Here is a 16603-nt window from a genome sequence, read left to right as displayed (position 1 = left end):
ACAGGTAGGAGATTACAGCCTCTGACTGGCAGGGGCTCAAAACTACGATATAACAACTTTTTATTCATTGGTCATTCATTGTGATATAAATTAGTGACATTTTCCCCCCAAATACTCATGGTTCTGTGCTGTTGGTATTTGGTAGCCTATCTGATACCTGCAGTGCAGCGCATCAAATGAGCCGCGTCAGTTAACGATAATGACGGGAGTCTCCCGCAGCAGCAGAATGATGTATTCGCGCAGATTTTCAGTCCTAAATATCAAACATGTTTGATATGATCGGGACGGCCCCGATGAGGCTTTGAGCAGATCGGGAGGGTTAAGATTGGATCTGCAAACAGCTCACACTACAAGATAATCGGTGCCGAAAGTCGGGCCCGACCAAGCTTGGCATGCTGCCAGGCCAGATTTCTCCTCCGATTCTCGGGAGTGGTGAATCGGGCATAAATCGGCCCGAAAATCCTGTAGTGTGAGCCAGCCTTAAGGCCTACAAAATAACCCTTCAGCTGGAGGCAGAACTTTCCATCTTTGTCTGCTGGTTCCTCACGGACCCCCTGTGTGGGATCCCGAACACATTACCTCTTACAAGTATTCACCACGCCCACTTTTCTCTCTTCCGCGTTCAACGCAAACGTATTTGTTCTTCCGGTTCAGCGCTAGTTGCCTACTGTGGCTAATATTAGCCGCTAGTTAGTTATGTTATATGGCAGTAAAATGCCACTGAATGACCAAATTGATATAACTTTTAACCATTTCGAGTAACACTGTTTCCATATGGATCACCAGCGTTAGTTTGTTGTTTATAACGTGGCTATATTCATAACGTTTCTATCTCGGATGCGTTATTTCGAATCCCACATAGGTTACGCCTGGCGCAACCTATGTGGGTTTCAGGACGAAAAAGTCTCGACTCCACTAACGTCATCTTTAGAGCACAATATTCCTGGAATGCAAGTTTAACTAAACAGTTACATGTCCTCTGCATTCTACATAAAATTAAGATATTACGGGTTGTTTTATTTTGTATGTTACATACTTATTGGCCAAGATATGTTAGTTTATGGGGGAGTAATTCTGCCAGTTTAGGAGGGGAGTGTGGGCGGCCATCTTGCCTGCGGGGCTTTTGGCAAGTCTAAAACGGAAATACTATTACGAAATGACGTAATGCGGAAGCGTCCATGTGTGGGCAAAGAATAAGGTGAATATAAGCACCTTACGTCACTGATAACATGACTTAATACTGAATTTTGATCTCTTTTTTTTTCTTTTCTTTTCCTGTGTCTGAGTCTGTTTGTTTGTCTTGTTCGTACGTTGTTAAAAAATATTGAAAATAAAAGACAGTACAGTATGAACAGCTTGTCGCGCTTAGCTTGAACACTGGTCTACACGGAACTGCTTCCGGTTTGCATAGCTCACATGTAAAAACAGCTTTTGTCTGTAGAGCTAGTCAACCTCATGTATTTACTTAAATATGGCCATGGTGCGTCATCAGGAGGTGTGTCCATGGTGACGCTGTCACATGTGGTCATGTTTATGGATCACACTACCTACTTTCGTGGCATGACCCACCCTGCGTAGCATTCAAGCACTAGGATTGTTTAACATTACTGTAAGAATCTCAGGGCAAGTATAGGCTGGGTGTCTTGCCTTAGCATTGGTTAAGGTTAGCCTTTGTTCACACAGGACGCCTAACGAGAGCAGAGCTGAAGCTTGAGGCAGGCTTAAGCTGAGCTGACGCTTAACCGTTCACACAAGAAGCCTTCTCTTTTCCTCTCAGCGCCTCTTCAGCGCGCCTTGAACCCGCCCACAACTCCCATTGACTTCACGCCTGGCAGCTTCAAGCTTCACGCGTCACGCTTTGGAAAATAGGACTGAATCCTGAACGATCGCTTGAGCGAGGCTTCGGCGTGACACGCACGCGGCTGTTAAATGAAACTTGTGGGTTCAGCGTAGGTTGAGCGTTGCTTCAGCGTATGGTGTGAACGGCCACTCAGGGTAACGATATCAAGGCAAGCCAAACAGAGGCAGAGGCTGTCTTCACCATAGATATAAACACGTGTTTATATCTATGGTCTTCACGGTCTATGCTACCTTCAAAGCGACCAGGATGGAAGAAAAATGGGCAGTCTTGTCAAAGGGGGTTCTGGTTCACCAATAATGGTAAAATATAAAATATATATATTCATTTCATTTTATTGCCCAAAAATGTAGTTTGTAGGTTGAGTATGGAAAACTACAAAAAAAGCCCAAAAAGTAGTTGAACTACTTGACTCACTACACAAATATGAATGTAGTTGAACTACCAGCAAGCTACTGCAAAATGTAGTTAAACTACGTAGTTCAACTACATGTAGTTCAACTACATGTAGTTGAACTACTCTCCCCAACACTGCTTAGTGGGGACCAATGTGAGTTTTATACCTGGGAAGTTGGCGTTGTGCTGTTTGAAGGATAAAGACTTGGTTTTAACTAAGAGTTAGGTTAGAATTGGGTTAGGACTAGGTGTGTGTGTGTGTGTGTGTGTGTGTGTGTGTGTGTGTGTGTGTGTGTGTGTGTGTGTGTGTGTGTGTGTGTGTGAGAGATTTCAAAGCAATCGCAACGAGAGAAAAGTCTTGAAATTTGTGGGTGTGCTTGTTAATTGGCCTGTTGCCATGGAAACAGCCATGGTATTCTGTCTTAATTTGCTCTCTTTTGACACACACACGCGTGCACGCACACACACACACACACGCGCATGTACACACACACACACACACACACACACGCATGTGCGCGCACACACTCACACACACACACGCACGCGCACACACACACACACACACACACACACACACACACACACACACACACACACACACAGTGGATTCTTTGGTCTTTGTTTGGTCTGGCTTTGAGACTGAGGCAGAGGGATTAGAGGTCAATAACTCTCCCTCTCTCACACACACACTTGATCTCCCTTTTCTCTCTCTCTCTTTCTCTCCGTCTCTCACACTTTCTCTCCCTTTTCTCTCTCTTTCTCTCCATCTCTCACACTTTCTCTTCCTTTTCTCTCTCTCCCTCCCTCTCTCTCTAATCTCTCTCTTTTTCTCTCCATCTCTCACACTTTCTCTCACTCCCTCTCTCTCTCCCTCCCTCTCTTTCTCTCCCTCTCTTTCTCTCCCTTTTCTCTCTCTCTCTCTCTCTTTCTCTCCGTCTCTCACACTTTCTCTCCCATTTTCTCTCACTCTCCCCCCAACTCTCTCTGTGTCTCTGTCCCCTCTCTTCCTCTCTCTCATCCGAGAGCGCACGCAGTTAGTCAGGGGTGCAGCAGGGTGACCCAGTCAAAACACCAAACACACCTCATCGGACGTTCTATCACCCTGTGACCTGATTGCACGCGACACACACACACACACACACACACACACACACACACACACACACACACACGCACACGCACATGCACACACACGCGCACACACACACACACACACACACACACACACACACACACACACACACACACACACACACACACACACAGGCCCCTGTCCCGGTGCCCCACTGTTTACAGTGAACTCTATTCATTACAGCTGGTTAGTGACTCTACCTCTGATTGAAACCTTACTCTGTGTGTGTGTGTGTGTGTGTGTGTGTGTGTGTGTGTGTGTGTGTGTGTGCGTGTGCGTGCGTGCGCGCGCCTGTGTGTGCGTGCGTGCGCCTGTGTGTGTGTGTGTGTGTGTGCGTGCGCCCGCGTGCGTGTGTGTCTTCAGGTAGTCCTATTTATTTGAAGAATTTGGTTCCAGGTTGAGTCTCCTCCATTTGGAGTAAAGATGAGAGAGCAAAATGAAACAAAGTGATGAACGATGAAAGTCATGTTTCATGTTGAGTCGTTAAAGTTGAGATCCAAGCCGGTTCTGGGCCTGTTTTGGCTCCTGTCACGTGACTTCCTGTCACATGACTTCCTGTACTTGACTCACTGTGGACAGAGCAGTCTAGTGAGAGAGTGGTGCCAGCGAGCGGAGGTCCAAAATGTGTGACATGTAGCCAATGAATAGCCAGGAAGGAGGCTCGCCCTATGTTTGAATGCATCGAATAAAGCTGATAATATATGTAACCGTCTCTCTGTATGTATAGCTAAATTAGGGTTATAGAACAGTTAACCATAGGGCCCAAAACCTAGAGATCAAAAATATGGCAATGTCCCTTTAAGAAAAACTCAAAGTTCCTTCAGTTCCAAGTTTTCAAGTGCAGTTCCTTTGAATGGTAGAGTGCTTTAAGTCAAGTCAATATCAGTTTAGTCAGTCCATTTTTTAAGTGCACTTCGTGTCGTCAATGTCACACTATTTAGTGTGGTTCCACGGCCTACCACACTGGTGAGAGTGAAGCGGGCGGAATCCGCGGGGTGGTTGGGGTCCAAACTCCTTGGATAAGGAGATGGTCAGGTTCAAGGGTTGGCTCGCCACTTCCTCGTCAGGAAGAATCCAAATCCAACATCCGATCAATTTCCAGGGATCGGAAAAAACCTAGCCAAGACGCTCGCCAAAAGTTGCCTATAACTCCTGGCACACAGCTCTTCTGTTCTCCTCTCTGATCGATCAAGACGGTCTCTCTTGAAAAGTAACTCAACCTCCCGTACACCGTCGTCAATCCAACTCTTCTGCTTACACAAGTGCCCTGTGATGGTACACTCGAAGTGTTGATAGATTTCAATGACGTTCATTTTGATTTAAAGGGAAGCAATGTTAACGTGTTGAATCCTTTCTCTGACCGGTGGAAGCAATGTTAACGTGTTGAATCCCAAAGCATTTGGCAATAAATTGGTACGGCTGATTTTGCCGGTTTAGCTCTACTCACTTGTCTAATTCAAGAGAGGTCTGATGATCACCGCGTAGCGTAGCTCCCTCAACCAGCAAGATTCGTGACATCACAAATCTTGGAGCCAATCCCTGTCCAGTAATTCAGCAGTTGAAGCCCAAACGCATTCTCACTCCCAACTCGTCATACCCTGCAGATTGGGCAGGATTATGTCACGAGTGAGAATGTGTTGAAAGCCGGTGTTGTATGCTGTGATTGGCTAGTTATGTTTTAGATAACCCTGATTGGTTGCTTTGGATTTTTAAATGAGGGGGAAAGAGGGGAAGTAATTTTAAGGATTTTAACAAGATAATTTGGCCTTTTTCATCAGACACAAATTATAATTCAAAGTAAGAGTATTTCATACACATCTTGAAACATGACTTTACCGTCTTTAATATTAAAACGGGCATAACGAGTGCAGCATTATTATATTGATATGCAAAATTCATGTCTCGTCATCTGGCAACTTCTAGTGACTTTCTGAGCGGCCCACAGCTACTTTCCTTGGAAAAGACTTGTCGACATTACTTATCTCAACGGCATTGAACCGTTAACCCACATGGAAAGAATCTATATGAACATATATGCAACTATATGCAACCTATATGCAACCTATATGCAGCATATATGAGCATATAGGCCATATATATGCCGCATATAGGTTGCATATAGGCCAGATTTAGGTGCATATATGCGCATATAGGAGCATATAGGCCATATATATGCCGCATATAGGTTGCATATAGGCCAGATTTAGGTGCATATATGCGCATATAGGAGCATATAGGCCATATATATGCCGCATATAGGTTGCATATAGGCCAGATTTAGGTGCATATATGCGCATATAGGAGCATATAGGCCATATATATGCCGCATATAGGTTGCATATAGGCCAGATTTAGGTGCATATATGCGCATATAGGAGCATATAGGCCATATATATGCCGCATATAGGTTGCATATAGGCCAGATTTAGGTGCATATATGCGCATATAGGAGCATATAGGCCATATATATGCCGCATATAGGTTGCATATAGGCCAGATTTAGGTGCATATATGCGCATATAGGCCACATTTATGCCGCATATAGGTTGCATATAGGCCAGATTCAGGTGCATATAAGTGCATATACCGGGCATATAGGTCTCCTATAGCTTCTTTATATCCACATATAGGTACTATATGTGCACATACAGGGCATATATGTCTCCTATATAGCTTCTTTATATACACATAAAGGCCCTATATGTTCATAATACAGGTCATATAGGTCTCACTTCTTTATATCCACATATAGGCCATATATGTACACAATACAAGGTATATGCCTCCTATATAGGTCATTTACAAATCTGTTTGTATACACTGTGTCATAATCCATATATACCCAGCGAGCACAAAACTTTTTTTCAACGTTGATTTTTAGTTTAAATCTGGGTGATATTGGGTTTGAACGTCTAAGACCTAATTTCACCCTCTTTTCAACCGGCTAAAATGCGGTTACAACGTAAACGTGTAAAAAAACACAATTTGGTTCATCATATTGTTAAAACATTTGTTGTAGTTTGGAATAGAGACAATATTGATAGTGTGTGAATTGGCATTTTATTGTCTTTTATTGTGTAACTGAGAGTTGAAATCTGATCTACACGAAAACTACATTTCAACGCATTTATGTCACATGAAATATCATAAATATGGGACTATAGGCTATGTGGTGCCAGCAAAAAGCTTCCAGGACACAACTATGGTTAATAGTTTAGCGCAATACTATAAAATAATGAATTCAGTTCCTGCAGCAACGAGCATGCGCAAGTACTTACTAGCTGTGACTGACTAGACCAAAGCAAGTCTGCACCGGTCTGCACCAAGTGCGGAACGAGGTGCTCTGGGCACACTATGTTATTGTAACAGACTATACGAGGCTCTGTGTAGGCCTACCTCCTGAGTCTCTGGTGTTAAATGAAGTTAACCTCTGAAGCCGTACAGCCTACAGACTATAGATGCACACACACACACAACATCATTTTAGTCTGTTACGATCGTACGCATCACATAAAATAACTTCCCGATCGCTGACAATTGTGGTCTACGTTGTGTGCGAGAGAGTATATAATGTGCCCGGCTCTCTGGTTAGTACAAGAAAATGTATAGCTCAGCACTAGAGCGCACGGCTTGAACCTTGGAGAACGGGGTTCGAATCCCGTGTGCGCTGCTATTTTTTTTTATTTAAAATCCTACATATAGGTACATATATGTACATATAGGTTTCCCATATATGGTGCATACATAAAATTGGCCGATTTCCTATATTATATGTACATATAGGTACATATATGTACCTATACATATAGGTACATATATGTACATATAATATAGGAAAACGGCCAATTTTATGTATGCACCATATATGGGGAAACTATATGTGGCCCTATATTAAAACATATAGGGTACATATAGATTCTTTCCATGTGGGAATTTCTGTCTGTTTCTGACTGAACTGATCATTCCATCACTGAACCCATCTGATTGATTTAGTGTTTAGATAATGTCCGCTTGTTAGCTAACTAACCAGAGTGCTATCTGGTCAGCTAACGATCACTGTCTTGTTAACGCATCTGATTAGCACACTAGCTAACTAGCTGGATCGGTTGGATTTTAAATGATGAACTTCTGGTGAGATAGCACGTGATTTATATACGGATTTCTGTTTTCTGTTGTAGCGTGTCTGTTGTATAGCTGAAGACACAGAATGATGTGTGTGTGTGTGTGTGTGTGTGTGTGTGTGTGTGTGTGTGTGTGTGTGTGTGTGTGTGTGTGACAGCTGGGTCAGGAGGTGAACGAGTGTGTAGTTAAACACATGTCATTAAGAAAGGGCAGACAGAGGTGGAATTTCTTGCGTGCGCATGCACACACACACACGCACGCGCACGCGCGCGCGCATACACACACACACACACACACACACACACACACTCAGGCCACTAACAGTGGTGTGTAAATGAAGCCAGATGAAGCTGTTCTCTGTCTGTTTGGGATGTCAGTCAGTTCAACTGTTGACTTCAATATGGCCGCCAGAGGGGACAACAGAAGAGGAGTTGGGTCGTGAGCAGTGGTAGCCTGTCACTACCCCATCTGAGTCGCTACCTGATCTAAGTCAACACCATCTGAGACGAGCATGCACCATTTTAGCTGCTGCTAGCAAGCTTTGGTGAACCTATTGCAAACAAAGTACAGTAGTATCCACTCATGCAATTATATTTATATTGCCAGTTTCGCTAATGTGATGTGAAACGTGATGGGTTTGTTTCCTACATCAGTTAGCTTACCTAGCCAACATAAAAGTAGGGCTGCCACTAACGATTATTTTCATAATCGATGAATCTGACGATTATTTTCTCGATTAATCGATTAGTTGTTTGGTCTAAAAAAATGTCAGAAAATGGTAGCAAATGACGATCAGTGTTTCCCAAAGCCCAAGATGACGCCCTCAAATGTCTTGTTTTGTCCACAACTCAAAGATAACATCAGTTTACTGTCATACAGGAGTAAAGAAGAATTTGACCTTTTCTCTTAAAATTGTACTAAAAAAGATTAATCTATTATCAAAATAGTTGTGGATTAATTTTCTGTCGATCGACTAATCGATTAATCGTTGCAGCTCTACGTAAAAGTTGTAGCTAGCTTATGAGTGCATCAAATTTAATGCTATTCAAGTGCGAGACAATTACATGTGTCTTTCCAATTGAATGTACGCGTTGATCTATGGTAGTGACATAATGACATAGTGACAGCGTTTATGCTGGCGCATGCACACGTACCGTTGGGGCAGCGACAGCGCACATCTCAGTCTTGAATCGGACTCGATTCACCAATGACTCAATCTGGGGCCAAATGTATAAACCAGGGGTGGGCAACTGGTGGCCCCCAACCTCACTCAGTGTGGCCCCTGGGTCAATTTTCCTTTTTTTTTTTTTTTTTAATACACGGTGGATTTTTGGTTAGGTTAGACCACCTAAATCTGACTGTACATCACAGAACATGACGCTAATGGCATAACCATTGTCCATCCACATACGGTTTAACGTTAGCATGTGAGCTAACACTATTGTAACAAACTATGTCCAGGATGCACATTGCACATGCAACATGACTAATCTGATTAATATCACATATTTGGGTGATGTACCCCATCAAATTGCTGTAGCGGGCAGTTTTAAAGCTAGAGCAAAGTTTCTGGTGTCATCTGAATGGAAGAATTACTCAATTGGAATAAGAAAAATATAAATGTTGGTATAATAAACTTGGATTACCAGTCCTTTTCATCAAATCAGTAGCTATAATTGGGTGATGATGTTACAGTAGGCTACTGGTGGAAGTGCACGGTCACCATCTGGCCCTCTCTATCATCAAAGTTGCCCATCCCTGGTATAAACCATGTGTGCTGCACCACTTTCCACACAGGTAAAGGTAAAGTCCCAACGATTGTCACACACCTGAGTGTGCGAAATTTGTTCTCCGCATTTGACCCATCCCCTGGGGGAGCGGTGAGCGGCAGCAGCGCCGCGCTCGGGAATCACATGGTGATCTAACCCCCCAATTCCAACCCTTTGATGCTGAGTGCCAAGCAGGGAGGCAATGGGTCCCATTTTTATAGTCTTTGGTATGACTCGGCCGGGGATCGAACTCACAACCTCCCAGTCTCAGGGCGGACACTCAAACCACAAGGCCACTAAGCTGGTTTCAGAATGTATAAAAATCCTCAGGCTGTGAGAATGTGCGTACATCACACCAGGCACCAGGTACGCAGTCTTCTGAGACTGACTAGTGTGTTGTGGCAAAAAAGGATAATGTAATTATGAATTTGGGTGACATTTTATTTACAGCTTTTTTTTGGGTTTACACAGATTTCTACACCTAAATATACACAGTTTTATGCATTTGGCCCCTGGACTTTGACTCGACGACGGTGGTCTCGACGAAGCCCTGCGAAATGTGTACGGATTGTTACTTGGCTTTCAGTTGGGAACGGCGTATAAAAAGTGCCAGTAAACACCGGACAATACGCGAGTGGCCGAGTGGCCCGGAATTGGATACAGCGAAGTCGTTCAGCGTCCAGGAGAGCTGCATCATGTTTCCTTAAAGCTGGTCAGAGGGTTACAGAGAGGACGCCATGTTGACCCCCACCTCTGACCCCGCCCACACAGGAAGCAGGAGACCACCAGGAGTCAGAAGCAGTTACACCCTCTGGGGAGAATTTGTGTGTGTGTGTGTGTGTGTGTGTGTGTGTGTGTGTGTGTGTGTGTGTGTGTGTGTGATCCAATTATCTCCATAGTCTTCCTGTACCATTCAAGACGTTATCTTCTTTGCATCAAAGTCCTCACTCTGTGTGTGTGTCTCTCTCTTTCTGTGTGTGTGTGTGTGTGTGTGTGTGTGTGTGTGTGTGTGTGTGTGTGTGTGTGTCTGTGTGTGTGTGTGTGTCTGTGTGTGTGTGTCACAGGAACTGGTGTGCGTTTGTGCAGCGCCGTGTGGTCAGCACGGCGGTGGCGTGCGGGACAGAGAAATACACCATCAAGTCCCAGAGTCCCTGTCCCAATGGAACCCCAGACTGCCAACTGGTCATGTGAGCACGCACGCACGCACGCACGCACACACACACACACACACACACACACACACACACACACACACACACACACACACACACACACACACACACACACACACACACACACACACACACACACTGTGGCTTCCCTATGAAATCTTTAGTTGCTCACAATGTCTTTCACTCACTGATGACATGACTGATGACATCACTCAATGATGAAATCACAATTGCTCAAGTGACATCACTGACTCACTGATGATATCACTTACTGATGACATCACTCACTGATGACATCACTGATCTGACATCACAATAGGTCGAGTGACATCACTGACATCACTCAATGATCGCATCACTGATGACATCACAATTGCTCGAGCAACATCACTGAGGACATCTTCTTTGCCAGAGTATGCACATCTCAGTGATTATGACATCATCAGTGATAGGACATCACTAGTAGTGACCTGCAGCCTGTTGCACCAGCTGAACGTAAGTTCTCTCTTAAAGTCGAGCTGAACCCAAAAATGACTTTTCTTTTATTTTAGTTCAAATACCTGGGTATGCAGTGCACCTATTTAATAATGTATGCAAACAAAATCACAAAAGTCTAATTTCTTTCGTTTTTCACACTTTTTCACATCAATGCGGAGGGCTGGAGTCTGTTTTAATCCAGCTTTATTATTCTTTTGACACAAACAAACCGAAAGTTGGCGAGGGTGGGAAGGGACAGGTGGTGCGACAGGTGAAGAAAGGGAGGGGTGGCGCCATCCATTTGGACCGTATGAGACGCAGGTGTTTTTGTCGACAAGCACGTGGCAATTTCTTTTTTTTATGACTTATATTTTATTCAAGTTTTTTCCATTTTTTAACACAGTACAAGCACATGAATAACAAAACACCACAAAGCTCTTTACAGAGGCAAACAAAAAATAAAAATGCAAAAATATTCATTTTAGGGAAAGGAAAAAAAGTATAATAATGGGGGGAAAATGCCATAAAGGGTCCACTATTAATAGTAGTATGCCAGGTTGTCTGAAATATTCCAAGCCACATATCTGTCGTGCTACCAGTCCCAAGTGGTTAGTCCCCGTTACCCGAAGTCAGGTATACAATATAGTTCCCCCATTATTCAACATATTTCTCCTGCCTGGCAGTGCTTCTATAGGACATTTCCTCCTGAGAGGCTACTTTGGCGACTTCAGTGGACCAGTCTTGAAAGGGTGGGGCTCCCTGGTGTCAGAACCTGCCTACCCACCATGATGCAAGTCTGAATCAAATCGGCCGCACTACAATGGGCAACCTGTAGAGGGTCACCCAGCATATATACAGCCTTGGCTCAAACTCAAAGTTGTCCTCAGTGATTTCTATGATACCTTCATGGACCCGCCTCCAAAGGTCTTGGATCACTGGGCACCCCCATAACACATGGAACGTGTCAGATCACCCCCATAACACATGGAACGTGTCGGATTCTGTCGTAGCTTAGTTCTTGATCTAAACATGTGGAGCCATCAATACATCCCTCTCTCTTTCACTTTCATGCGCGGCACGCTTGCAGATGAGCTTGACATGTTTTTGTCATGTGTCATGTGTCATGTGTCATGTGGTCGCGGTCAAAAAAAGAATACACCATCATCATGGACATAAATCGCTCAGCCACCGCTGCAGCCTGCAGCCTGCACAGACAGGGGCTACAGTGGCCCAACGGTTAGAGAAGCGACCGGAAGGTCGTCGGTTCAATCCCCGGGACCAGCACTATCAATCTGGGTGCGGGGAAAGTGAAAAGGCAGCGCTTGCACCTCCCTCATTACCACCACTGAGGTGCCCTTGAGCAAGGCCCCTTAACCCCAACCGCTCCAGTGGAGCTGCTCAGTGGCCAGCAGATCAGACTGTGGTTGTACTGGTCAGCTTCCAGGTATGAATGCGTGTGTGAATGTGAACAGGGTGCTCCTGAAATAGAGAGCATTGCTCTCAGTGAGACTCACCCCTGTATAAATAAAGGTAGAAAAAAGAGGTGAGATTGGAGATGAGGTGAGATCAGATCCGCGGCAACTGCTTCTCCATGAATTCCTTTACAGCTGCCATCTCCTGAGGACAGCAGCTGTGGAAGAGCCCTTGGTAGGTTCTGAAGGTGGTCATCTGAGGGTTGACTATGGTCTTGAGTTTCTCCGCTGTCATGGCCCCGAACTGCACGGGGATCAAGTCGTCCATCTCGCCGTGGCACTGCAGGATAGGCACGTTCTTGTAGCCGCCGGCACTCGACTCCGGCGGGAAACTCTTGTGGAGCGGTAGCCAGCAGCTGAGAGCCACCACGCCCGCCAGCTGATGCCGGCAAGTGAGGGCGGTGTACAGGGACAAGGCCCCGCCCTGAGAGAAGCCACCCAGCAGGATGCGCTCGGGAGGAATCCCACTGTCGGCCACATGATCAATGATGGCCACGATGCTCTCCGCTGCCTTCTTGATTCCAGCTTCGTCCTCGGGCGAGTCGGGGCTCATGCCCTTGAGGTCGAACCACGAGGGCATCGTCATCTTCATGTTGAGCGTGACGGGGATCGGCGGCGCGTGCGGGCAGATGTACTTGACGTGCGGCAGGCGGATGGCCGTCATGGCGTCTGCCCAGCCGTGCCCCGAGTCTCCCAACCCGTGAAGGAAGATGACCGCCGCCGTCTCCTTTTCCGTCGCAGACACCGTCGCGGCCTTGGCGAGCAGCGGCGCAGACATGTTGTTGCCACACATAAACTTGTACGAGGTGCGCTTCCTGTCCCCAGGTTAAACGAGGGGAACGTCCACTTCTGTAAACTGGCTGTAACGCCCTGTGATTTATGACAGACATTGATGATGTCATAGACATTATAGCATCATCAGTGATGTCATAAATCCTTCCCTGCCGAGGCTCTTAAGTAGGACCGGTGCAACTCAAGATATCATCACCAGTGAGTGATGTCATCAGTGATGATTTCATTATTGATGATGTCACCAGTGATGTCACTCGAGCAATTGTGTGAGACAGAGCTGCTGCTTCGTTTCATGCTGCTTTCCAGATTCAGCTTCAGTTTAATAGCCAGAGTATGTAATCAGATTCAGGGACATAGGAAGGGGGGAGACACAGGGGACATGTCGCCCCCTCCTCCCTTACTTTTTAAGAAGGCAGTATTGGACCCCTGTACTTTTTGAAGTTCAAAAACTAAAGTTATGTTAAAAAAACTGAGAAACAGCAGGCACTAGGACCATGTGGTTGCCCCATCTTCCAGCGACCGGCCCAGGAGAAGTATACTGAGTGACACTGGGCCGGCCCAATCACATCTCTTACTAGGCCCAGCTCTCCCCCTCTGTGTCTGGGCTGGCCCAATCACATCACATCTCTTACTCGGCCCTGCAACCATACCCCCCCCTATGCTATGTTCTTTTTAAATGCAGCCCTTATTACTTGAAATGAGAAAATAACAGGTTTGTTCTCTAAATTAATTTGCGTTTATAGAATGCGTTAATAGATTTTGCTATTTTTCAAGAAAAGTGGCAGCAGTGTAGAAGTGAGTCACTAAACGAATAACCATAACAGCGCAAATAATTGACCGAAATCTCAGAATAAATATACAGTATTTACCTGAATGAGAAAAGGAGCAAATTTGATGGTTAAAACTGGAGAATGACATCACAACAGTCTAATCCAAATGTTAATTTAAAATGTGATCTCCCTCTAAATCTGGCTTCAAATGGCAAAAATTTGAGAAAAACATTAAAAAACTAAATTGGGCCTGAGAATGTGGGCCTGTATAAAATGTGTCCCCTCCACCTTTGAAATCAAAGCTACTGCTGCTATTACAAATGAGGAATAGTAGCAATAGTAGAAGACAAAAGCTATATAGAAAGACAATCACAAAAAAATCACAAAACAAATCGGAAGAAATGTATGCAGTTCCAGGAAGCTTCCTGAAAAACTTTGTGTGTGTGTGTGTGTGTGTGTGTCTGTCTGTCTGTCTGTCTGTCTGTGTGTGTACGTGTACGTGTGCGTGTGTGTGCGTGTGTGTGTGTGTACGTGTACGTGTGCGTGTGTGTGCGTGCGTGCAGGTACAAGCTGTCCACACGGCCGGTGTACCGAGAGAAGCAGAAGATCTTCACGGCTCTGCTGTGGCGCTGCTGTCCGGGACACGGAGGGGACAACTGTGAGGACACAGGTGAGGAAGTGACTTGACTTGAGTTGCCCAAAGAAAAAACAACTTGGGAGTTGCTTAAGACTTGGACCAAATGACTTGAGTCACAACCAGGTCCCAACCCTAAACTGTCCTTTAACCTTAAAGCAGTTGGTCCTAACATAAAAGGCGGGCGGTTGGGTGGGCGGGCGGTTGGGTGGGTGGACGGACGGGCGGGCGTCATGCCCATCGAAACTGAGCGGGCAAACTGCCCCCTTCGATTTCTGGGATTCTTGTTGTTTTTGTTGTTGTTGCCAAATTCATGGCATGGTGGTCATTAGTAGTAGACTAGAGAATCAATCCCCTTTTCAAACATGTGAAAATGAAATGTTATAGTTTGCGTAGCAAGTGAGTTGGCTACTTGTACCAGGCAGCTAAAGTTAGCATTGTAATGTTAGCCATCCCTCAGTCATGTTTACATGTCATGTAGAGCTGTTATGGCAAGTATCGCAGGTTACAGTATACTGTCGTTAGCAAAAACACTGCATTCCATTTGATGTCTCCAGGCCAAGATGCAGTTCTCTAAATTAATTAGCATTGTGTGAATGATAGTCTTTTTATGTGAATAACATTTTGGGTGATGCAGGATTTAGCTATATTTCAAGAAACGTGGCAGCAGTGTAGAAGCTGGTGTAGAAGTGAGAACCCCTTTTAGACTGGCCAAAAATCCCACTAATATCCACAAACTAGTGGGATTTTCTTCAGTGTAAAAGTTTCCAAGCCGGGCCGTTTAGCCGATAGAGCGACCCTGCAGGTGAGGTGGGTTTATACGCGGCGGCTCTCCTCCGGCTGGCCATATAAATCTTGGCGGTGGTCCAACCCGTGATTTTCCGACCCTGCTTCTCGTCCTCCTGAGTTGCCGCCCCTTTTCGAGCATGAGTCAGACTGAGATTCAGTGATTGCCACAGCCTGAAACTCGACTTTCTTAACGGTGAATTATTTTACATTGACGGAATATGCCGAGAAAAAAAAAGCAATAAATGACATTAGTTTGAAATTTTTACCTGGAAGTTTCCATTTTGTTTTGGCTGGTGGCCTGACACAGCGCCGTGAGAGAAGAAGGGAAAAGGGAGGGGGAAGAGACGCAGTGGTGGAGAAACACGGGTTGAGAGTGCGATATAAAAGTTTAAAATGCGATGCTGCTGCTGCTGCTGCTTTCCTGGCCAACAAAAACACGTGGGACTTTTGATGTAAAAAAGTATCGCTAAGCTAATAACATAACAGCACAAATAATTGACAAATCTAAATAAATATACAGTATTTACTCTAATGAGAAAAGGAACAATTATTGATGGTTAAAACTGAATAATGGCATCACAACAGTCTAATCCTAATGTGTGCGGGCAGTAAAACTCCACTGGCTTTTCCCTCCTTTACTCTGTTCTATTTATCTCTGCTCGCTTCTATTTTTAATCGACCTCTGCTCGGCAGCTCCATTCACTCCACATTCTGCCTGAGTGTGTGTGTGTGTGTGTGTGTGTGTGTGTGTGTGTGTGTGTGTGTGTGTGTGTGTGTGTGTGTGTGTGTGTGTGTGTGTGTGTGTGAGTGTGTGTGTGTGTGTGTGTGTGTGTGTGTGTGTGTGTGTGTGTGTGCGGGGGGCGGGGTGTGTGTGTGCGGGGTGGGGTGGGTGTGTGTGTGTGTGTGCGGGGTGGGGTGTGTGTGTGTGTGTGTTGGGGGAGTGGAGTGTTTACCACAGGGGTACACAAACTTTTTTAGGATGAGAGCTACTGACAAAAAATAAAACGAGTCGCGAGCTACTTCTTTTCCCCCTTGTCCCTCCCCAAATACATATTTAGCACATTATAACAGTATGATATTATTTATTTAACATTATTTAATAATGTTATAACGTTAGATACTGTAGATACTGAGTTTGCTATACATGAGTGGGATTTAGTTTATGCATTATTATAAATAAAAAAATATTGTATATAATACATTTTGGATTTCTTTGG

At 44.9% G+C, this 16603-nt stretch overlaps 1 protein-coding gene and 1 pseudogene across 2 annotated transcripts in view; one reads left to right on the top strand and one right to left on the bottom strand.

Annotated features, from left to right (window-relative positions):
- LOC310788797 (uncharacterized protein) overlaps positions 1 to 16603 on the top strand; it is a gene marked incomplete at its 5' end in the record, with an annotated part of 54971 nt that overhangs the window by 11810 nt on the left and 26558 nt on the right. Inside the window, 2 exon segments of the mRNA XM_083650371.1 lie at positions 10345 to 10467; positions 14527 to 14633. Coding sequence (XP_083506497.1) covers positions 10345 to 10467; positions 14527 to 14633 — 230 coding nt within the window.
- Positions 12496 to 13216, bottom strand: LOC310789500 (acyl-protein thioesterase 2 pseudogene; annotated as a pseudogene). Its single transcript has one exon. The product of its transcript is annotated as an acyl-protein thioesterase 2 pseudogene (transcript).

This window comes from Poromitra crassiceps, assembly GCF_964638095.1.
Source record: "Poromitra crassiceps genome assembly, chromosome: 14".
Classification (NCBI taxonomy): domain Eukaryota; kingdom Metazoa; phylum Chordata; class Actinopteri; order Beryciformes; family Melamphaidae; genus Poromitra; species Poromitra crassiceps.
This window is presented reverse-complemented; position numbering and strand designations above follow the sequence as displayed.